The sequence below is a fragment of the Rhododendron vialii genome, chromosome 2a (assembly GCF_030253575.1).
Source record: "Rhododendron vialii isolate Sample 1 chromosome 2a, ASM3025357v1".
NCBI classification, from domain to species: Eukaryota; Viridiplantae; Streptophyta; class Magnoliopsida; order Ericales; family Ericaceae; genus Rhododendron; species Rhododendron vialii.
In genome coordinates this window covers 41,904,234-41,928,523 of record NC_080558.1, presented here as the reverse complement: position 1 = coordinate 41,928,523, position 24,290 = coordinate 41,904,234, and the positions used below count along the sequence as shown (strand labels likewise).

At 38.8% G+C, this 24,290-nt stretch overlaps 1 protein-coding gene across 1 annotated transcript; it reads right to left on the bottom strand.

The window, feature by feature from the left end:
- Nucleotides 1–1,096: 1,096 nt before the first annotated feature.
- LOC131317826 (formin-like protein 18) lies at nt 1,097–19,136 on the bottom strand. Its single transcript, XM_058347482.1, has 19 exons — nt 18,636–19,136; nt 15,549–16,249; nt 14,394–14,615; nt 13,952–14,290; nt 12,267–13,660; nt 12,037–12,160; nt 8,704–8,775; nt 7,744–7,842; nt 7,498–7,539; nt 7,071–7,151; nt 6,889–6,939; nt 6,705–6,786; nt 6,272–6,366; nt 5,471–5,542; nt 5,274–5,390; nt 2,741–2,809; nt 2,605–2,671; nt 1,459–1,894; nt 1,097–1,360 (listed from the first exon to the last, which is right to left on the bottom strand). Exons 1-18 carry the CDS (start codon nt 18,706–18,708, stop codon nt 1,701–1,703), a joined length of 3,894 nt encoding a protein of 1,297 aa, XP_058203465.1. The 5' UTR covers nt 18,709–19,136; the 3' UTR covers nt 1,097–1,360; nt 1,459–1,700.
- Nucleotides 19,137–24,290: the final 5,154 nt, after the last annotated feature.

Sequence of the window (24,290 nt, the reverse complement as noted above, 5' to 3'; positions counted from 1 at the left end):
AGCTTAGTTTGTTTATCAGCTTTTCTTTCTATTGTTTTAGTACAGTACCAAACTAGACAGATTAATCACTTTCCTCCTCACTCCTCCATAGAATGTGCAATCATAGAACATGTAAGCATACAAATCATATTTACTGGTGAAAAAACATTAGATAAAGTACATAGATTTTGATATAGCGAGAGCGCGTAATTAGTTAACAATCCTGAACACATATGTCACCTGGAAAACATAAATTATCAATTTCGCCATCAACGGGACCAACAACTTCATTAGCCACATAAACAATATTCTTGGCGTGCACATCATGCAAAATCAAGAACCCATCTTCAGTGTATTCATCATAGATTGGAGGCAAATTCCAATTCACTATTGGTAGTGAAGAAGAATCCTTGTCTGAAAAGATTTCATCTGGCATTGTTTGAAATTGCAAGCAACAATAACTTGCCATTGAACCCAAAGCTCTGATACCAAAACTGACGGCGGATTTTTCAGACGGGACGGAAGTAAGGTAAAAAAGGGATGAAGGGGTAACGCTCACCACCCAAGTTAGGAACCAACGGGATAAGATATCACAACCCGAGGATTAACTAGGGATACAGGGCTAGGGAACCGCTCACCACTCGAAGGAATCCACCTAAGAGATACAGAAATGGAGAACTCGCCACCTATCAAAATCCACCGAAGGATAAGAGTTGCAAGAAGAATTATCTTCTCACAAGCCAAAGGCTATTTTAATTCAAAACACACTCTTCTATCGACGCAATGACTTCTTGGACTTTGACCGACATCTTGAAAGCAACATAAATTCTCACTCCAGACCTCATGATTCCCAGACTTGGCAAATAAGAGATGCTGGCAAGCATAAGCATCATAGAAGAACAATGACAAACCCAAACAACATAAACTCCAGCGATGAATCTGAAACTCTTTTTGTGAATATAACCTCAAAAGACGGCAATATTACACCACAAATAAGAGGATTTTCAGCCAATGTCCGACGAGACCTGAAGTTAAAAGTGGGATTTGAATATCAGGTCCAGACAGACTTTGAAGAACGAGGTTTTCCGTCGCTAATCACCTCAAATCTAGACAAACATATTGCAAATCCAAAAGTTGGAAGATTTCCTTTGAAAGTTTTACTACTCAATGTATGTATACGTGAATCTATAACACAGCATACATGAGGCAAAATTTACAGATTGACTAATACAAGAAAAGAATAAACGACTAAACTATGAAAGATACCTTATAAACTCACTATAGAGGAATTTAAATGACTAAACTACAATAGATACCGTAAAAAACAAACTGTCGAAAACTATCTTACAGCTGATGCAGCAACCACGAATTTCCACTCCCTCTGTGTTGCAGAACATTAAACCACATTAGAATTGCTATGGAAAGTTGAAACAATGGTGGAAGAACCGAATTTCAAAATAATGGGACATAAAGGCTTACCACTTGTGATGAGTACAAGTAGTTGCGTTAAATCCTCGGGGAATTGTAAGACTTCAACTGCTGGCTTATTCTGCCATCAAATTTATAATCGTCCCCATTTAATTGTAAATATACATCAAACTTGCATTCCAGCTCACATGTATCTGTTGATCAATTAAATAAATCGTAAAAGGGGCTTGATTAATTGATGTTACTATTCTTGATGGCAGTCAGGCCTTTCAGGAGAAATTGTTTCCATTTTCTCATTTAAAGATTCCCTTTTGGGAGCCACTTGTCTTCATCTTCTCAGTTTCTGCACCCTTTTTCGGGGTACTTGCTTTCATGTTCTCATTTTCTGCTTCCTTCTGAGCCTTCTTCTTTTCCAGCTCAATTTGCTTGAGATTTTCATCATGGGCTCGGACAAATGTTCTCACAAAATTAAGTAGAGTAGAAACAACTGCAGTACATATTCTAAAGGGAGTCAATATTCAAAGTTACTCACAAACCCAAGGGAAAAGAGCATGAACATGCAACTGCTTCTGCAACAAAATAGAGCTAATATCTAAACAAAATAAATCTAGAGCACAAGATGCACATCTCCTCCCCATCATAAACGATGTGCACTTGATCTTATTGCATCTTCAGTAAAGCATTATGATTGCTATTTTTTGCCATAGCCGCTGGAAAAAATTGTTTAAGTGAGTATTCCCTTTTTCTATTAATTTCCACCGAAAATTGAAGTATTTGATTGCTACGCTAATTCTATCATTTCCGGTATTAAATAACCTCGGGTAGTCAATGAGAGTATTCTTCTCAGACATGGATCAACTTCTATTTTATGAAAGGACATTCGTGAACAGAGACTTGAACACTAGAAATGTCAACCCATTTAACCTTTTTGTGCAATTCTAGATGTAAGGAAAGTCTTCATATCTTATTGTCACTACCACACATGCTGAGCTTCAGAACTAACTTCTGGTGACTCCTAGTGAGATTAAAATGCACATCATGTATGAACTGAGCTTAGTAAGCAAAAGTGATGAAGTAAATGTTGCCTTTTATTAAACTAATTTATTTTCTTTTCATTTTCAACAAGCAATGATTTACTGCATTTATCATGCTACTTATTACTACATCATGTTAGAGGAAATTAAACTACCAGACTACCTTGCTCAAACGGAGTACGGGCTGGATCTTCTCCGAAGTAAAGAGCCAACGCGTCTGCATTTCTTCCCTGGAATCATCCAAGTTAAGGAAGGTGTTTTATATCTTCTGAGCTTACAATGGAAAAATCGAGACATACCACTCCAGAATAAAGTGAAGCCAAAGATCTCACTTCAGCTTCAGCAAAACCAAGAAACTCCTTCAAAATCTGAATATTTGCAAATAAAATAACAGATCAGAAAGGAGAACTACACGGAAGTGCATATTTGAGAACGACTAGTAGTCCTGGTAAATAATCTAGATTGCACTGGGCTTAAAGACAATAGCATTTGGTAAGTGAGTGTATATCAGAAAATACCAAAATGACATTTTTGCTTTTAAGTCCATCAGAGAATATGACTAACCATAGCACCAGCACATCAAGTGATGCAATGATAATAAAGCATGAGGGAAACAATTAAACCTTGCTCAAATAACTATGAATGTTGTAAGTGATCTAAGTTCAATTTGAAAGCGAAGCCCCTTTGCCAAGTGCCGACAAAGAAACATAATTAACGTTCATGTCTTAATGCCTTCAGTAAAGTTTGACATCGTAAATCCAACTGTCTATGAAAGGCAATGGGGAGGAATTCTATGTTACATGGATCCTTCATTTTGGCTCAAGTATCCGTGTCGATGTGTCCGACACCCGTATCCTTTTGGACACTCGGATCCTCTAATTGTTAAGATACTTACAGAACAGGAATATCAAATTAGCTAGAAAAGCGATATTTCGAGTATTTCAAATAGACAGGAAATAGAAAAATAGCAAAAACATAATTTTCGTAACCCATTCTTGTTTAAATAAATTTGTAAACATAGTTTACGGTACATAATCTGACAAAATTATCCAATATATAATGCAAATAAGAGTTTAGGACGTGTCCCCGTGCCTGTACCCAAGTTGGGGACACATCCACGTATCCTAAGATTTAAGGTTAGGAAGGTCCGACGCTTGGACTTGCACCTGCACCTGATACTGACACCCGAGTCCATGTAACATAGGGCAGGATCACACTGTGGGTTATTCATATTTGATCCTGGAGGAAATTTTAGAAAGATAGTATTTAGTAAATTAAGTTGGTACTTTAGGATTTTATGTATTAGAAATATTGGTCAGTTAGTCTTGTCTTTATCTTGACATTATCGATTTGAAGACGCTATTCAAGGGACTTTACGAATATTGTTTAGGATAATTTATGAAACGACATTTATTTCTCTGCAGTACTGGTGCAAATGCCTTTGCTCCTCCCTAGATGTGGATTCTAGGGTTCCTTAGGTACCCATTTCCAAAGTTTATCTGCTATGCCATTCTTCTTCTTCGATCGTCCCGAATCAGTTTGTACATATAATCAGAGCTCAGATAATGCACTTTACCAAAACTAAGTAGCTCCAATCACTGAAGTACCAAAAGAGAGAAAACCATGAGTTCTAGAATACAAAGGTGTCTCCACTCACGCTGTAAATTAGAAAACATACAAGGAAAAAATTGAGGCGTGAGTGGTGTCAGAACAGAGAGGAGCACTGAGACTTGAGACAGGCGTACTTCAATATAATAGAATTAAATCAAGGATCATCAAGAATCCATTTCCTTTTGCATTTGCTATTGATGAAAGTATTCGATTTAATACTTTTCCCTTTGAACTCTAAGCAAGACCTCAAACCTCTGAATTCAGATGATCCAAGAGCAATAATAGTCGGATTTAGTTGATAGACAGGAGAGAAACTAGAAGTTACAGTAATAAACTAAAAAGAGGAATGAAGGTAGAACGAAAGGAGGTTGATAGAAAGAGACACCTTAGAGTAGCAATTTCTGATACTCGATTTCAATCTCAGAAGCACAGACAAGGATACAAGACGCGGACATGACACAATACAGATGGACAGACAGACATGTGGGTCTTGAAAAAAAACACTAAAAATAATAAAACCTCGCAGAAATAATTAAGCATAAGAAAACACAAAAGGCCTGCTGGAAATTTAAAATCATCGACACATACTAGAGCAACTCAGTAACAAAATAAGAACGAAAAAGGGCAATTCACACAACACAACAACAAAAAAACATGCACATTAAAATGAGCATTTTCCCTAAAATATCTTGAGATGTATCGGGACACGAGCTAGAAGACAAATACTCCACGTGGCGTGTCTGATACATGTCAAACAAAGCTAAGTGTCCTTGCTTCATGGGCTCTGATGACGTATACCCAAAGATGGAAAAAAATGTGTCCCACAAAGTCAAAGGTTTTAGGAGTAAGAGATTTTTAGTGGTTGTTTGATAGGTCAAGTCCAAGTTGTACAAGATAGGTGAAGACCATGAGGATGATGAAATTGATAACTTAGACACGTCAGTGAAGTCACAATGAGGATGAGATTGATGAGCCATGCTACAAGGAAAGATAGTGGACTCCACATGCCAGTCTCATTTTATTATCACGTCGAATTTCACGTCATTGCATTCAACAGACAAAAGGCCCCTAGTCCAGTATAAATAAGTTCAGGTTGAGATGGTTCATCTAGGAAATCTTAAACATCATTGCATGCAAAGCATGTGGAATATTAAGAAAGATACAAAGGCAGATAAAACTCCCATCATAAATTTGATAAGAGTAGTTTATGCACATGGTTACCTTGCAAAAGTTTTCAGACACAGGACCATCATTTTCTGATGCAGTTAGCTCCTGAAGAACTTTTTCTATCCCTTTGCTAACCGCTTGCATTTCCTCTGCCAAATATTTCAATTGGATCTGCACGATAATCAACCATTTAACCCCTAAGATGCCAATGTTATGAAAGAAAATTGCGTGTTCACATAGAAAAGGTGTACCTTTGTTGAAGCCTCCAAACTTTTGAGATCTGTCACAAAATCTAGTAGTTCTGGTAGTTTCTCAGCGAGCACCTGCAGATTGAAAAGAAAAAGGAAAGTAAGCAGTTCATCAATAACTATGAAGCACAGATACTTCTAGATGGGAGTCGTATCCTTATCAGATACTGACATTCCTTCGATACTTGCGCAAACATATCCCAGAAGTATCCACAATATAAACTATTAATTTTTAATTTTTGAAATATCGGATACTTTTGGATACTTTAACACACGCATCCAAACTATTATGACATTAAGATATGGATGCGGCGAGAGCTGAGCACCCCAAGGGGAGAAAGGCTGGCAATTATCAGAGAAAGAGGGAGAAGACCAGAGGAAAAAAGCTGGGTTGTAGGTTGGTGGCCTCACTTACGTGGTTGAACATAGGATGAGGACCTCTACACCTGATGTGTAGCTTGTCCCGAGGTATGTCTTCCATCCCAGGAGTTAGACCTCAACAGTCATGTCATGGGATGGCAATGCGTAGTTATAAAGTATCGCAATCAAGCTAAGATACGAGCTCCAACGCATATTCAACTATAGATTCCAGATTCATTAAAACAATAATGCATGAAAGGACACACAAATTCGTAGCCTAATATGCCTGGATTTTGAGAAAGGAAATAAAAAAGAGCAAAATAGAAATTGGCTTATCAAAGATCTTAACATGAGACGAAATTAGGTAAACAATGAACCACATCAGTCGAGCGGACTTGACAAGGGAAATAAACAATCAGAATTTAGAACGCACATATGACATACCTTGCACAGATAGTGCATGAGAGTCATTTTGTTGTTTTTGGCTCGGGTATCTGTAAGTTTGAGTAGACTATCCAATCGAAATCCAACAGCAGAACCTATGCAGAATGGAACTTGACATCATGCTAAAAACAAAGCAAAGTACATTTGAAACAGTGACAATATAACCACCTGAAAACATAAGTTTAGAAAAAGGCATGCTGAATGCACGAAAATTTCAGATTGAAGTAACCCTAAACTCAATTACGATAGGCATGCTGATTCATATTTCTCCTAACCATGTCCCAGGACCTACCATATTTCTCCTAACCGTGTCCCAGGACCTACCATGTAGAACTACCGCCTCCAATAAACTGTAACTATAGAAAACCCCAAACCACAAAATAAAACTATTGAAGCTGGAGAGTAAAAGAGGGGAACGAACTTTTTCACTCACCTCTTGCAGTCCCATGGTTCAAGGCATTCCCCAGTGAAAGAATAGTTTGCATAATTCTTTTCAATTTGGCTGAATTCCTGATCTGGTAGAAAAATTATTCAAAGTGATTAAGCAAACAGTACCTTCAAAGATACATCTTTTCCATCACAAGAGAAAGTAAACTGAAAAAGGCCGTCTATCTTACCTCATCAGCTACAGAATTTACAATATTCAAATTATTTCTAAGTTCAGAAACCTGAAAAAAGGTGCAAGAAGAAAACCGGATTGGTAACACACAACAACAACAGAACCCATGTAGTCCCCAATCATTGGGGATTGGTATCACAAAGAAAAGTAAAAGAAGACAATAAGAAACATTGCTCTAACCTGGCTGCGGAACTGTATTTTAAATGAGAATACTCTTAGCTTTGACTCTACTCGTGGCACTTTCATCAACTCTAGGAAGAACTGTCATAGAAACGTTCAAAGCACGTGCATCAGAACAAAATGATAATAAATCACTTTGGACACGTTAAGTATTCCTCCCAAACCTATAAAGTACTTTAACAAAAAAGGTCAGAGTTGAAGAGACGATTAGTACTTATATCTGTTTATTACGACCAATAGTTACAGTTCTGGGCCGCAAATACCCAATTTCCTTCCAATTGCATGGCCAGAAGATATATGGACGGCAAGTCAAGGTCAAAAGTTTGCAAGCTTTAACCACTCAGTAATGCTGCTTTTCTACCCAAAAGATAACAAAACAGTGAAAAGAGTTAATAATTAAAGGATGAAGATGTACAATCCGACTAACCTGTTCACATTTTCCTAAGATCTCCTTCTCGCCGTTGTAGTTCTGATCATAGAACTAGTGTTAGAATCCATTAGAATGAAAAGCACCTGTATAGTACAGTTGATGATCTAATTCTACTCGGAATCGATATAATCAATGGTGGGATAATATTAAAAGCCCAGCATGCAGGGGAATATTAAAAAATGGCAGATGCTAAATACATATTTTCATGTTATGATAAGTACTCAGAAAACAAAGTTCATTTACCTTGAGAAGTTCCATTTCTTCTTTTGTCGGACAGAATTTTATAAGATTATCAACCTGATCAACATCCAATGCTGAATCATCCAAAGCAAGGACTGAACCCTGTGATGGTACCAAGTAACAATTAATGGAGTACCAAGCAACAATTAATGGGAATACAGGTAATAGAAGCAAATGAAGCCCCCAAAGTTAATTTGAGATATCCCTACCCAAATGATGTAGCCACCAAATCTATTTCACCAAACGAAAACAATTGTGCCATAGCACTAAAGCCATGGGACAATGCCAAAAAACAGAAGAAAAAGATAGTCCGTTTCTCTTCATCCCTCCTGCACAAGTGCACCATCGCAGAAGCAAAAGAAAAAAATTATGTCCCATTTCTTTTATCATAGCATTAGTATTGAGCTATTTAGGAGCCAAGGACCATAAATGTTCCGGGGGCTTGCAAAATTACTTCCGGCCCCTTATGTTCTGAATGTTCTTTTCCAAAGTTAACCACAATGACATTTCAAACAACACTCGATCTTCACTTTCAATAACTTCTTATGCTGACTAACTCTATTTTCCTAGTGCATTTGTGGTCTCTGTCTCTCTGTTATAAACAACCTTCAAATAACTTTTCCTAATTTTATTTTCAGATAAAACTATAATGCCGCAAATGCATTGCTAATGTGTTTACATTGATCCTACTTCAGAACACTGCCCTAATTATAGCCAAGCTTGTTATTCCGGACAAATTAATGTCACTCTTATAAACTCAAAACCATTGGCTATGAGTGGAGAGGCTGCGAGGTTCATAAACTAGTTTTTAGGTGATAATTAACCGATGTGGAACAAGATCCACCACTCCCCTAAAATCACTTGTCTCTGTCCAAGATCCCTGCACCACAATTCCAGTTTCAAGAGCTTAAAAACTACAACAAAAGGAAAATAACAATATTGAAGCCATGAAGTTTGGCTCACCATCAAATCAGGCAAAGGAACCTTAACTTTTGTAAGCATGATTTCACAATTATATGCCCGTCTGAGGTCAATCTGCAAGAAACAAACATACATTGATGATGACAGATCAGAGTTGATGCTCAAGTGATAACTAATTAATCATGAATACTCATGCAATACACAATGCCACAAGCAGCGTGTTCACCAGGAAGGAGTACACAAGAGAAGGAATGAAGAAACACAACAAGCATGTTCACCACTCCGACAGTTTCAAGTGACTATGCAGGTTGCGAGAACAAATTCAGGTATGAGGACGGCTAACCGTGAGGAGTTGGACCATTGATGATGGATTTGATACGAGCTAGGTATGAACAGTGGACAGGCTTTTGAGACTATTAGGGTTGTGGAGTGTGTTTAGACTAAAAGTTCTTGTTATAGAGTTAACATGCAAGACTTAATTCTTTTAAGTTTTCGATGTACAGCGATTTACTTAGAATTTTGGATTTCTGTTGTGGAATTGCTACCATTTACATCTACTATCCTGCGATTTACAGTGAATTTTAGATATATGTTGTGGAATTGTTGCTATGTGATATAAGTCCAAAAACACACTCCCAAACTTGGATTATATTGCAATCGGTAGGAGGCCACCAAATAGATCATGGCACGGCTCTCTCACAAGCCAAACAATGGAACCCAGTACAGTAATCTATTTGGTGGCTTACTACCGGTTGCAATATAATCCAAGTTTGGGAGTGTGTTTTTGGATTTATATCATATAGCAACAACTCCACAACTTATATCAAAAATTCAATGTAAATCGCAGGACAATAGATGTAAATGGTAGCAATTCCACAGCAGAAATCCAAAATTCCATGTAAATCGCAAAACGGCAAAAACCTATAAGAAGTATCGCATGTTAATTTGCACAGCAAATCTCTATCACAAGAGCTTTTATTCTAAACGTACTCCACAGCCCTAGTAGTCTCAAAAGCCTATCCAATGTCCAACTCCTCACGATGAGCCTCTCCGTTAGCAGGATACCTAAATTTGTTCTTGCAACCTGCATAGTCACACTCGAAACTGTCAGATTGGTGAACAAGCTTGTTTTGTGTTTCTTCATTTCTTCTCTAGTGTATTCCGACAGACAGTGGTAACAGAACCTACAAAACTAGACTTGGGAGAGACCAAGCCATAGCAGGCCTCCTATTGAATGAGGCAAGTGGCAAAAACTGATGGGGGAGTTTCTTTAAATGAAAGAATCCCTCTCCCCCTCCACTTCCACCACCAAAACAGGAACAACAAAAATAAAAACAAAAACAACCACCAATACAATTTATATTTCTTCTGGTTTGTATAACAAAAAAACAAATTATATACTCCAACTTGGAAATGAGAGAATGTACAGATGAATTTTCAGTGGCAATGTATCATAATCAGTCTAAGTGCCATCCACACCCGCACATAACATCTATTTCAAGTGATTAATCCTAGAGATGTCCACTAAAAGATGTAGTATATGGTGAAAAACTTTTCATAGCACCAAGGCAAAATGGTTCCACTACATGCTTCAGATTCAAAAGAACTGTCAAATGGAATTAGACATGGCATGCTGTGAACATTACAAAAAATGCAATAAGGAACTTTCACCTATTACGCCTCTAGAATCTAACCAATAGTTATGAAATTTTGACGGCATTCTTTGTAAGCACGATTATCTTGAGCTATGTTACATGGACTCTTCTAAATGTATAAAAGTACTCTTGTAGTGCATAGGACATTCAGATAAGGGTAAGGGAATTGTGTTCGAAATATCTAGTTGGACATCCACTCAGCAAGCACTTTTCTAGTTGGACTCTTCTATATGTAATGGAACGATGCACTTCACATGCCAGAGATAGTACCAAGTAATATATAGCAAAACGGTTCTCTCGGGAGCATACTGCAAGAGTGGAAGTATACTACCTCCGATGAAAGCATGAATTTCAGCATGAATTTCAAAACCACCATCTTTCCATGATGAGAAACACAACGTAGGTAGACAACTATACAAATGGTAACAGCCAAAAAAAACTATACAAATGATGAAAATCAAGTAAGAGGAGCAACCTCCTTCTCTCTACTTTCTCTCTCTAAAAACCACACCCTCTGGTTCCAGATCTGGGCGCCCCCCCCCCCCTCTCTCCCTCGTCCCTCCGGTGTATCTCTCTCTCCAGTCTAGTATGGCGAGAGTTGGTGTGTTTAAGGCGTCAAAGCTTCGGATGATCGGACCTCCGGCCGGTGTTCCGTGGGCTTGACTCGTCCGGGCCCTACCTTGTCTTCTCTACCTTGTCTTCTCTGATCCGGTGGTTGGTGGCTGGCGGCGAGGTAATAAAGGTGTGATGGAGTTAGGGTTTTTTTCCTGTTTTTTTTTCTGTTTTTTTACGGTTTCCGGCTGGTCTCCCCAGTCCGGAGTAGGTACCTGTCTGATTTTCAGATCCGGTGTGGAAGGGTTGGTGGGCGAATAATCCGGCGCCTTTTGAGGATCATCCGACGATGATGGTTTTTTTGGTCTTGCTCCGTTGGCTGTTTTTCGGGGTTAAGATTGATTTGATGAAAAGGGATCCTCTATTTTCTTGCTTATTCAGTGATCAGGCTCCGTTCCCGTAGGTGCTTATTCTCTATTACGGTGAACGGCTCTATTGGTCGAACTTCGTGCGTCGACTCTGCTTTGCAGTATGTGCTTATTTCTCGGTGGTAGAGTTTAGGACCTTAGGTTCCTGCCTGTTGTGCTTGTTTAGCTTGTATCTCTATATTTTCAGTGGATTCCTGTATTTGCCCAATGGGCACTTTTATTGAAATGAAACTGATTGACTTGTCAAAAAAAAAAAGTAAGAGGAGCAAAAATAGTTCAACAAATATTGAATTGTAGAATGCAAGAAAAGTGGTCAGCTCAAAATTCAAGTTATTGGAAGAAGCTAATCCGAAAAATTCATGTTATTCAACAAAAAACAGCATCAACAGCTCATCTTAACCTATACGTACAAGATTTGACTTCATGGTATGAATACACAGTGATTGGTCGATGCATACGCATGCTATCCTTCTATAAGTTCCATTTCAAATGAAATTACATGGTTAGCCCAAAAAACGTGTAACCAATTAGAGACTAGAAGGCCAACCTAAACCCAATCCCATGACAGCTAAGCTCGAGAATTACAACCTGGAAAACCCATTTCTGTTATTTGATGAATATGCAGCCCAATGCAAGACTACTAACATAAACTAGTGCACTAGAGATATAGATCACTGTGTTCAAGAGCAAAAAAGAGAACTAACTGTATGCTCCATTTTAATGATTTAGCACTAAATTACCAGATTGACTTTGTCAGATTTAGGTCCCGACCCACGACGATTTGATTTCCCACCAGGGCTTCCATTAGTTGGAATTGTTGCCGCAAAAAGACTCTCAAGTTCCGTCATGTCAAACTCAGGAGCCCTGGGGCAGATGCAACACGGAAGGAGAATAAACATAAAAGAATTTGGGGGAAAAACAGCAACAAGAACTAAAAGAAAGAAAAGAAGATGAGAAAAATCACAAATACTTGGAAGCTTCATCAGATTTTTGCGTCTCAGCCCATAAGCTTCCTTGCATGGCCCTTGTCAACTTCAACCAATGATATGGCTTCAGGGATGCCTTTTTTGACTGATCCTGATTCCTGGAATTAGCCCGCAATGGCAGCCTTCCCTTTGTGCTCAAAGGTGGTCCTGGAATCGGAGGTATATTTCCATTACTGCCCGCTGCATGAGATTGTCGAGAGGCGCCACCAGTTTTTGACAGCCCATTGGTAAACGGAGCAGGAGGAGGAGGTAAAGGTGGACCATGGGATGAATTCCTAGACAATGGATCCTTCGGAGCAAGACTGGGAGGACGGGGGGGTGGCGGCGGTGCTGAGGATATAGTACTAGGGCTTGAGACTGGCCCAGGACATAAAGGAGGAGGAGGAGGCGGAGGAGTTGAAAATGAGTTCTTAATGGAGGGAGACTGAACCGGCGAAGAGGAAGAAGTGGGTGGTAGAGGGGGAGGAGGGGGTGGGTGAGTGGGAAATGTCTTGTTGATGTTGGGCAATGGAGCTACCCCTGAGAAAGTTGGAGGTGGAGGTGGTGGAGGAGGAGAAGACTTGTTGATAATGGGCAATGGAGCTACCCCCACGAAAGGAGGAGGCGGAGGAGGCAATGACTTGTTGATAGTGGTCAATGGAGCTACCCCTGAGAAAGGAGGAGGTGGAGGCGGCATAGGCAAAGCTGTGAATGATTTATCAATGGAGGGTGATGGTTGTTGCCCTTTACCCTGTACTGATGTTAAAGCGAGCTGGGACACTATGGGAGGTGGAGGAGGAGGAGGAGAAGGACAAGATGTTAAAGAAGTTCTACTCAAAGTTACGGGAACCTCCATGGATGGTTGGAATGAGGGAGACGTCAGGGGTGGAGGCAATATTGAGATGATACCCGGCTGCAAATGTTTTGACGGAAGTGGAAAAGAATCTGAAGTGGCAGGAGGCGGTGATATAGACAATGGGTGAGTAAATTGGTTATTTTCAGACTCTGTGTGATCTTGCAACAGAGCTGTAATGCCTAGAGCTGAGGGTGCACTATGGTATCTGGAATTCAACACAGGTGAACCTTGCAAGGAATTGCAATATGAAGCTGGAGCTGATAGAGAAGTTTGAGGTACTCTCTGGGATATGATCTTAGAGTGAGTGGGGCGCTGAAGAGTAATCTTCAGCTCTTGAGGCTCAATCTTCTTAGAGTGAGTGGGGAGCTTAAGAGCAATCTTCAGTTCTTGGGACTCAATCTTATTCACCACTGAGCTCATCATCTCAGATGCCTCCAAAGAGGGCATAAGGTTCTTACCCATATCCATTGATGGTGAACATTTGAAGTTGTTTTCTAATTCCTCCCATTTTGGTTCCATTAAAACTCTTTCAGGATCCAGTTCCTGCAACAGATTCCTGTTAGATATGGTAGATATATTTTAAAAGCAAGCTTATAATTTTTTCCTATTCCTATTCTCGGTATTTTTTTCCCTCCATTTTTGGCTCTGTATTTCATGGTTCTGTAAAAACAAAAAAGTTGGAACCTAAAAACATAGTACTAGTAATACTCAAGATTCTTAACAACTTCCCACTCCTTAGCCGGAAAGATCTGTAGCCTTAGTTGGATTAGAATTGACTGGGTAAACTGGAAACACTTCTTTCCCAATTTAAGTGAGTAAAATAGAATTCCATACTTGATCTTTTTTGGCGCTAGCGGCAGGGCTAGACTCCAATATTTCTAGAAGAACATTAATTTTCTGGAGCCCATTAGATTTTTGTCTCTCTGTTACTTCTTCAGGACTTGATTCTTGCAACAAACTGATCTTTTTAGCAATCTGGGGAGAACCAGACTCCAATTTCTCTTGGATGATATTGATTTGCTCAAGCATACTTAATTTTGGATCTAGCCAATCCACATTACTGAACATCTCTTGAACTTTAGCAAATGCTTCAATCGGAAGACCTTTCTCTTCAGTACCAGGCAAGTCAATCGTAGTACATGAAGGTGCAGCATCCATTTCTGAAAAGAGTACCTTCATCCAGCCCACAAAAGAAAACAGAAATTTGCTTCTGAAGGAAAAAAAAAAAATGTTGTATCGCTAAACATTATTAAAAAAATTATAAAATCATATTTACCTCTATTCTGAAATCCTTCATAAACTGATCCTTGGCATTCCATAAAATATCGATTTCATCACGGTTAAGCATCAAAATGTTTGATCTAATGAAGGCAGTGTTGAACATGACGCGAAAAACCATTGCGTCATTTTCCAAATCATTATCCAAGCTAATGCACTCGAGCACAACATCGCCTTGAATATGGCAATGGATGTCAATTTTAACTAGTTCACAATCTGTCTGCAATAAAGTAAGAAAACAATATGATATAAGCTATGCAGTGAACTTGATAATTAAAATTTAAAGTACCAAAATCTCCAAAAGTTTCTTCATAAGAACACAAAGCATAGAAATATCACTTATATTGAAGGCAGTTAATATGAATGTTGTACGCTGGCCAGATCAAAGATTCAATTGGCTTTAAGGCGACATAACAGCATTTTTTCCCAGGTTGGCAGAGAACAACAGCTGTCATTCCCAACCCGGAAAATAGAATGTAGTTTCACTTTGTTTGGTTTCCATTTTTGGGTATTTTAATTTTGGTAGTGGGTGGAGAGAGAAATAGGGTAATGATTCTAGAGAGAGGTAATGAGTAGAGAGAGATAGAGAGAGGAATGAAAGTAATAATTGGCGAAATAGGGTAATGATTGAAGAGAAAAATAGGGTAATGATTAGAAAACAAAAACAAAACAAAGTTAAAATGGAAAATGAACAAAGCCATTGTCTTTGCCGGGTTGGGCGAGAACAGGTGTACGGCTTGGGAACCAGACCAAAGAAAGGATAGTCAGTGGACGCATGGGTAGAAGTTGAGGTAGCAGCCCCTGGATTCACACTTTGTGAAGCTGTGAATTCAGTAGATCTTTTTGATCCTGCTGACCCGGGTCTACACCAAAGCAATTCTACTGGTTAGCAGCAGAGTTAAAACAAAAATAACAAGTAAAAATGGAAGATTTGCTACACTAACTCTCAAAAACTATCCTTCGATGGTATGATTGCTTCAAGCATATTACAGAATAACGCAATAACATCTAATTAGCCGAATGATAGTAATATAAACAATATCCAGAAATTATGTTTCCTTATGATCTGGCATGAAGTGAAAACTACCTTTGAAAAAAAGAAAAGAAAACATAAGGAAATCACACTAGGAATAGCAAAAGATATTGAAATCACCTGCTTGTAATGACGAACAGTTTTGCCCCTCTTTGGTGTTGAGAACAGCACTTTGGGAGTCCGATCTGCAGCCATGAAAGGATCTTGTCCATATATCCTAAATATCGGACGGCAACCTCCCTCTCCATCCATGTTGGGAATGAATCTGAGAATGATGCAGTCCAATGTAACCGCCCGATCAAGTGGGGGCCACACTGAGCCCACATTCCTTCTTGAGACATACTGTAGGTACCTCAGTTGTGAAGGTAATGGATTCAGTGGCGACATTAGCTGCAAAAGCTCACGAGGTGCTTGCTTATATACCATGTCCAGAGTTTTCTGTTCCCCAATGTATTGCTTCCTATAAATGAAGAGAGCGGCGAGCATGAAAGCCAAAACTGGCCACCCACCACTCTCACAATGCATTAAGAGTATATTCCGCTGCCCAAGTGAAAGCCAACTCTCACTTGATCTTAGGAAGTGGTGGATCATCTCCATGGTGAGTAATGGGCAACTTTCATATTGACAAGGATAGTCCATCACAGTCATATCATACCCAGACAATATGTTATCAATCTGGCTTTGATGCTCTCCCTCTCGGAAGTTAAATACCATGAATGATGCGTCAGGGGAGTATTCACGAAGGTTATTCACTATCCTTCCCATGTAGGCTTTGTAATCATCATCTTCCAAAACATCGGTGGTAAAGCAGCAATCGAAGACTATGCATTTACAAAAAAGGTGAAATGACAAACGTATAAGTTAGAATAGGCCAAGGTCCTTCTGCAGTCTTTCTGCAGCATCAAGATGCAAAAATTTCCATACAATGCATAGCATCATTCCTTTCTTCATGCAGATAAGTTCATATACAAAAACGACCATACCAAACACATAAGGCATGCACAGAGTCAACAGGGGGCAGTTCCCTCAACCCGGGCCATGTGCACAAAGTATTCTGAAGAAACCATCATGCGTTCAGCTTTCAACAAAAAGAAAAGAACATGAGTGATGAGACAATTAGGATCACGTTGGAAGATTTCAATATCCCAATCATTTGGTCTGTTTTGGACAGTTTCCAACCAAAACTTGACTCTTTGGACTAGTGTCTACTCCTTTACTAGACAAACACCAGTTACAGAAAAATAAGGATGCAAAGGTTTAAATGCTGCGACCAAAAAGCTACCAGAAGATTTTCTGGATTGACTTTTATTAGTCTTGTGCTGACTTTGTAAATCTATTCTGGTTGTGATTACTGCTTGCAATATATACTAATGGTCTATGCAATTGCTTGTTTTCCATGTGTTTGGTCACCCAATTGTCCCAAAAGCTCAAATTGCTATCAAATTGGCCTAACAATGTAAATGAGGCTATGCAACATTGTCCCTCACGCGCAACCCCATCTTGCACTTGGAGATGCAAACATCCATACTTCAAGTGAAACAGAATGCAATGGGGACAAACAGAAGCAAACAAGGATTAGATGCAAACTGAGAGCCTTGACTCCAAGACCGTCCTAAAACTAAAAGCTCTAATACCATGGTACAACACAGAGAGAGAAGCAAAGTGCAGTTGTATTCAAAAAGGTGTATGTTAAGAGGTTAATTACAGGGTTATACAGGCTAACCCTAATTATATTAGGCAAACCCTAACTTTGATCAACAGGCTAAACTTCACTTAGTATAAAAGATAACAGTTCAATAGAATCAAAAAAGTAAAAATTTGGTGGAGTAGAACTACCTATTTTCGGTATTGATTGTTAACTACAAATCGGCAAAGTCAAGGTTCATGCTTACCGTTGTTAGGACAGTATAAGGCATATTTGATTATTATTCAAGATTCAACCTTATCACAAACTGAACAAAACTAATCTTGGCATCACATTTTTATACATAAACAGATGTCGGAATTTATCTACTTTGCTTGGTTAATTTACCTATGCCTCCATAGTTCAGCAAAAGCATTCCATTCTTGGATCCATCACAGGCAGAGCACCCAATAAAGGTTTTGTGACAGAGGAGCACTTGTATGTGGAGCTGATTTTTAAGATTGAGATTTAATTTATTGCCGTTTTGAAAATCACATTAAGTTGAGCTTTTCCCCTTTTTTCAAATGGTTGAGTTTCGACAAGCACCACTGGAGCAATGATTAAGACTTGACCTTTTAACCTTAAGTTAAGGTGTTCAAACCTGAGGGCAGCCATTTTGTGCATGTGAAATGTAGCCAATCTACCACTCTCGAATCCCAATAGTGGGGGCTAAACTTGGTGTAGTTTTTTTCTATTGATAGGCTGAGTTTTGACAAGAAACATTAATGTTATCTCGTAAAACATCAAATATTAATTAATGATGAAAACTCAGAGTCAAAAAAATTGGTCACAAAATTTTGATTACCAAAAAAATACGTAACTATATTGGGTTTACCGTAACCCCTGTCTGTATCTTCACCAAAAATAGGTAACGAACACCATAAAAATACGTACCTAATGAGCCAAAAAACTATGCATAACATAAACCAAAATTATGCGTACCATGCACCAAAATATGCGTACCACAATCCGAAAACTGAGTACCATATAGTTGCACCAAAAATAGGCGTAATGTCCAACAACAAAAATGCGCAACATTTCTATGGTGCACCTAGCTTTTTCCCGAAAACAATATCATGTACGGTAATTTATTTGGTAATTTACTGAACCAAACTCCACTTCACTGAGGGACTTGCTCCCTCCTATGGTCTCAGGTTCAAAAGCTCTCAGGTGCTATCAACTCCTTTGGAGCCGGTCCATAGATAACTTTGCTGCGGCTGCGGCTTTAATTGGGCTTCCCACAAGCGAGCTGTGGGATTGAGCCCCAGGATTAGTCGAGATGCGCGTAAGGTGACCCAGAAACCTGACTTATCAAAAACTCCACCTCACTGAGTCTATACTTCCCTTCACTACAACAACTTTAAATTCATAAAACTAATTTCCAGCCATCCCATAAATCCTTAATTGGAATTTAAACTAGAAAAGAAAGCCCAGAAACAAGAATACAAAGGAAACCCATTGATCTTCAAAGTACAAAGAATCCAAATTCATATAATAACACAAATTGTGGAACCAATACTTACCGAAAACCCTTTCAGAGATCTCCAGAAGCCCTTCAGGCGGCTTCCTATAGAAAAACTTCCTAAACAAGGCCATTGTTGCAGAGATCAAGACCAAGTCACCAGCAAAACAAACCCTAGAAACTCTCCAATACTACCCATTCGATCCACATTGCTTCCGTTTTCAGCTCAAATGTAAAACACAATACATAAGTGCATACACGCACATGTAGGCATATAAGGTGTCATTATTGAATCAGGGAAGAGAATGTGGGATTTTGCTGGGGGTACAAGGAACTCGAATGTGTCTTGATTTTCACACTTGGCTCAGAGACTTGGCTTTCAATGGGAGAAACCACAGAGAGAGAGAGAGAGAGAGAGAGAGAGAGAGAGAGAGAGATATGTTTTTCTGTTAGAGGAGAGAGAAAGTGGAAGAGATGGATTTTGTAATTATTTGTTGTTGATGTGGCAGTTGGGATGGGAAACAAGGATCTCAGGTTTGTCTCTCTCTCTCTCTCTCCCTCCCTCTCTCTGTGCCCGAATCGGATGTTTTTCCTTTGAGTAATTATATAAAGTGGTCTTGGGCCACCGCTGCTGCAAGGAACCATGTAGTACTGTACATGTCTATAGTGGAGGGGTGCACTGTGGGAGTGTAATACACGATTCAAGTCATTTGCGTAGCAATTCATGGTAGATTTTATCTCGGCTCATGTAAATCTGAGTCGTCCACATAGATATGAAATTACTATTAGTTTTCGAGATGAACGGCTCGGATCGTACACTATAATTCTATAGTGCACCCATAAACTATAAGATTTTCAGATTCTCGCTACAGGTGCCCAACATCTCTATTCATCACACATTTTTTGGGTTCATACAATTGTTACTGAGTCTCACTGATATGATTGGTAGATAAGAGTATTGGAACGGAGCCGTTCGTTTTGGGATTTTGAATTTAAATTTTTAGGTAATGAGCGTAGAGATAAGTAGAATAATGATTGAAAATAATGGTAATAATTAAAAAGCAAAATAAGAGTAATGATTGAAGATAAATAAGATAATGATTAAAATCTAAAATCCAAAATCCTTAACCAAAAAAGGTTCACGTGACGGTATCCCAAAACTGGCAAATATTTTTTTTGTTTTCTGTCTATTTTGGTGAGGATCTGGATAATACCGAAAAATTAATGACAATGATGTTTGGTTGTTGCTTTCACTAGTAAAATCCTCCTTTTTTATTCACTCTCACTAATAAAACCTTCTCCCATCTTTTTCTAGTCTTTTGAAAGTTTCTCTCCAACGGATGCTATTTCTTACGTGTGGTTTGTAAAAAGTCTTTAAGCAATTAATCAGGGTGGAAATTCTACGGAAACCGACCAAGAGGGGCCCGATTTTGCACCAACCGTCGTGTGGGGCCCATTTTTGGGTCCCGCACGGATGATCTGATCCCTTTAATAACTTTAGAAAATAAAAACGAGTGGGCTTGTGTATAATCAGCCCAATCCAATATATGTAAATGTTCGATCCAAGCTTCTCATTTTTCTTCCAATCTTCCTATTTTTTTTATTTTTTCAAAATGAGAAGATTGGATCGAGCACCTGCATATATTGGATTGAGCTAATTTTTTCAATGGCCCACTTGGTTTTTTTTTTTAAATATTGAATGGATCGGATCATCCGTGCGGGATCCAGAGTGGGCCCGCATAGCGGTCGGTGCAAAATCGGGCCACCCATGATCGTGGTTGTAGCAAGGTTCTTAATCAGGGTGGTTAGGTCAAATATAAAAGGCTAATGGACAGGTTATTAGTGTAATGGAAGCTTCAAAATACACACCAAATACGTCTCCCAATAGAGAGATTACACACTCAGGGACAGGGAGCCTGTTCAATTTTTGAGTATTCAGTTTGTTCATGTGTGGGCATCTCTTGAACCCATAATAATAATTAGAATCGTTCATTTTGCAGAGTTCATAATAAACATAATCCATGTAATAAATTAGTTTGATCAAACATTAATACGTATACAAACAACTACAAGGAAAATGAGATGTCGAAAAAATAAATTGAAGTTTCATACAAATGGGTTCGGGTTCGGGTCAGGACTCGGATATTTTTCCGGGGGGAAATGGATCTTTTCATACAAATGGAGATGTTGTGAGAGCATCTCCAACCCATCTCTCACTCTTTCTCCATTTTGGAGATTCAAAAAAATATATTCTATTCAAAAAGTAATTTTGGAGAATCAACAACTCTAATCCAATTCTCCATTTTTCACCTCCAAAACTTCCTCCATTTATTGTTCGATATATTTTTTTTTTCCTCCTTTCATTAGATGCATGTTTTTTTCTCATTTCAACTCATTATTCAAACCAATACAATGATAGGATAGTGTAAATGAGAAAAAATAATATTATGAGTTCAAATGTTTTGAATTTACATTTGATGTTATTTCAAAATGCATTTACATATACTTAATATTAGACTCATTTTGAAGGTATTATTATTGTCTTTCTAATAATACCAATTTTGTAAAAAAAATAAAAAATGATGCGTAATGTAAAAGTTATATGTAATTGACAAAATTCTAGCAAAAAAGTAAATCGAATATTAGTGAAGGAAAGAAATGGAGATAGGTCTCCATTTGGAAGATGATTCTCCAAATATGGAGAATGAGAATTGAGTCTCCAAAATGGAGACTCCAAATAGAGATGGATTTGAGGGCATGAATTCTTCAAAATGGAGTTTTTGAGCCAAAATGGAGATGAATTGGAGATGCTTTGAAGTCGGGTATTTTACAAGAATGCTATCCGAAAGCGTATAAGCCCTGGTCGGGAAAAGAAAAACAACTTTTGAAAGTAGTACTAAAAAAAGAGTCCAGATTCCCTGTTCGACAACAGCCGAGAGGGGGTCGGACAGGCCCGTGTCCCGAAGGGGGTTGGACAGGGGATCTAAGAACAATATGTATCAAAGCAAGTAAGGAAAAATAAAGACGTTATTTGCACACACAAAAAACTTAGTAAAGAAAAATAAAAAAACGTTGTTTTTGCACACAAAAATACTTAATAATGACAGTTTAAGTGTGCTTCAAATTCTCAATTTTTTTCATCTAATTTTGTTATTCTTGGCAAGTCACACCGTCATGAGTGTTATGCTTTGGCAAACGCTACCTGCCTCTGTATATGGCGTCTATCGAACCCATGTTCCACAACTGCTCATTCTGCAAGATTATCTTATGAACAATTCATGAAAAAAAAAAAAAAAAACAACAACTCAATCCGATATCTGTAAGTGTTTTGTCGAATAAACCATCATTAGGTTTTGAATAAATTGCCTGATGCATTTGGTATCCAAACGAGGTAGAAGATTTGGAGGCCTGGGAATTCGGTTGGAGGAGAAAACGGTGGCGCATGGTGTCATAGCACCTCCTGCTGTGAGACCCTGATTCCGCATTCATCTCCACTAGGGCGGTAAACGAGACAAGCCGAGCCAAGCTTTGGCGAGCTCGGCTCATTTACTAAACGAGCCAGAAACTTGAGTTCGAGCCTTAACAAGCCGAGCTTAGTCATTTACTAAATAAGTTTCTTTAATCGAGCTGAACCTCTCTTAACGAGCCGAGCTTTTGTTGAACGAGCTAAACTCCCTTCAGCTCGTTCAGTGAAGGAGCCAAAAACTCAAGCTCGGCTTGTTTACTATACAAGCCGAGCCGAACTCGCAAGCTACTCGATTCATTTACACTTTACGGCCCTAATCTCCACTAGAGAAGCCGACTTGTGTTCGCTTATGATTTGCTATTAATTAGTTCTTTCGTAATATGGATCACCCTTTTTGGACAAATAAATGGCAATAAAATGAAATAACAATAATCGAATCGTTCATAAATCGCAATAAAAAATGTATGACCACGTACTGCTATCTCGACAAATTTAGCAGCCAATTGCTTCCAATGTAGGAGGAGTAAAAAACATACAGTGAGACCCACGTGCCACCCACAGGGGTTAGGAAACAACAAGAGGGTCGCTGTATGTGGCGTCGATCGTACTGTGTGAGAGGTTGTGGGCCGCCCCCGCCCGTGATCCAATTCAAAACCACCGCCTTAAGGCTCCGTTCCGGAAACATTCTTAAAAAATAAATACTTATTTTGCCACTTCTCGTTCAAAAATAAGAAGGGTCATTCTACAAAATTCAAATAAAAAGTTCCTTTCACATTTTCAAACTCAAAAATAATATAAATGAAAAAGAAATTCAATTTTTTTGCACCATATTAAAGATCTCAATGAGATCTATCAAACAAGATTCGTAGTGGTAGGAAAATTATTTGCGTAAACACATGATTTTTGAGCTTGAAGTTGCCTTGTACAAAAAATAAGACTGTTGCTATGATAATGGGCACCGGCGGAGGGAAATCGTACCGGCAGCTGCGCCGGGCCGTCTCCGACCACCGGATGCCCGATCCAAGCCATCCAAAAATTCTAAAAAAAAACCGAGAGGGCCAATCGCAGGAATCAACGGCATCCGAGGTATGTAGAGTGCTTAATCCGAGCACCCCTTTTCCGTGTATATATGATTAAGCACCCTACACGGAAAAGGGGTGCTTGGATCAAGCACCCTACACACCATGGATGCCGTTGATTCCCGCATAAGCCCCCTCATTTTTTTTTATAGAATTTTTGGACGGCTTGGATCGGCCGTCCAGTGGCCGGAGACAGTCCGGCGCGGCCGCCGGTACGATTTCCCTCCCCGGCGGGTCAGTACCTATATAAATTCTTCCAAAACAAGTACCGGCCTTCTTATTTTTCGGAAAAAGCCTTCTTATTACACAAAAAATAAGTTCTTATTGTGTTTCTGGAACACAGTCTAACACCAACGACTTACAAAATTAATGCTACTGTATAACGTTTTTTACTCTCCCTTCTGTTCTCCTCCCCCACCCACCAAATCTACCCTCGCTTGATCCCCCCCCCCCCCCCCCCCCCCCCCCCCCCGCCGGTTTCTTACTTCTGTTTTATGGAAATGAAATAATTTTTGTACAAAATTTAAGAACATTTTGATAGTTGAACGTGGTCAATAAAAAGTGGAGTGTATAAAAGAATCACTACTGTATTGTTATTCAGCAAAATACTAGTTTTCCCTTTTTCTTGATATTCAACCAAGAAACACAAACATTATTCCATTGAAAAATAGGAAACTTATATATATATATATATATATATATATATATATATATATATATATATGGCCCGGTTCTAGAGACAATACTTTTGACAATACATTTTTTGAAACCGTGCATGGGACCTTCAAACAAATGATCGGAGCCGCTCAATGTATTTAAAACATGTTTTTAAGGGGTCCTGTAAAAAATTAACGCATTTGGATATCGGTAAGGGCTTGATCGGCTCATTTAGTTGATTCTTGTCAAACTTAACAGGATAAAATTGAATGAGCTGATCAAGTCCTTGCCGATATCCAAATGAGTTAATTTTTTACAGGAACTCTTAAAAACATGTTTTAAAAAATTTGAACCGCTCCGATTATTTGTGTGGGGCTCCGAAAAATGTATTGTCAAATGTATTGTCTCTAGAACCGGCCCCATATATATATATATGGGGACCAATTTGCCCCTTGATTTTGGCCTATTGCCCTCCAGCTCTCAAGCCACGATGTCAAGCCACGTCTCCCACTCC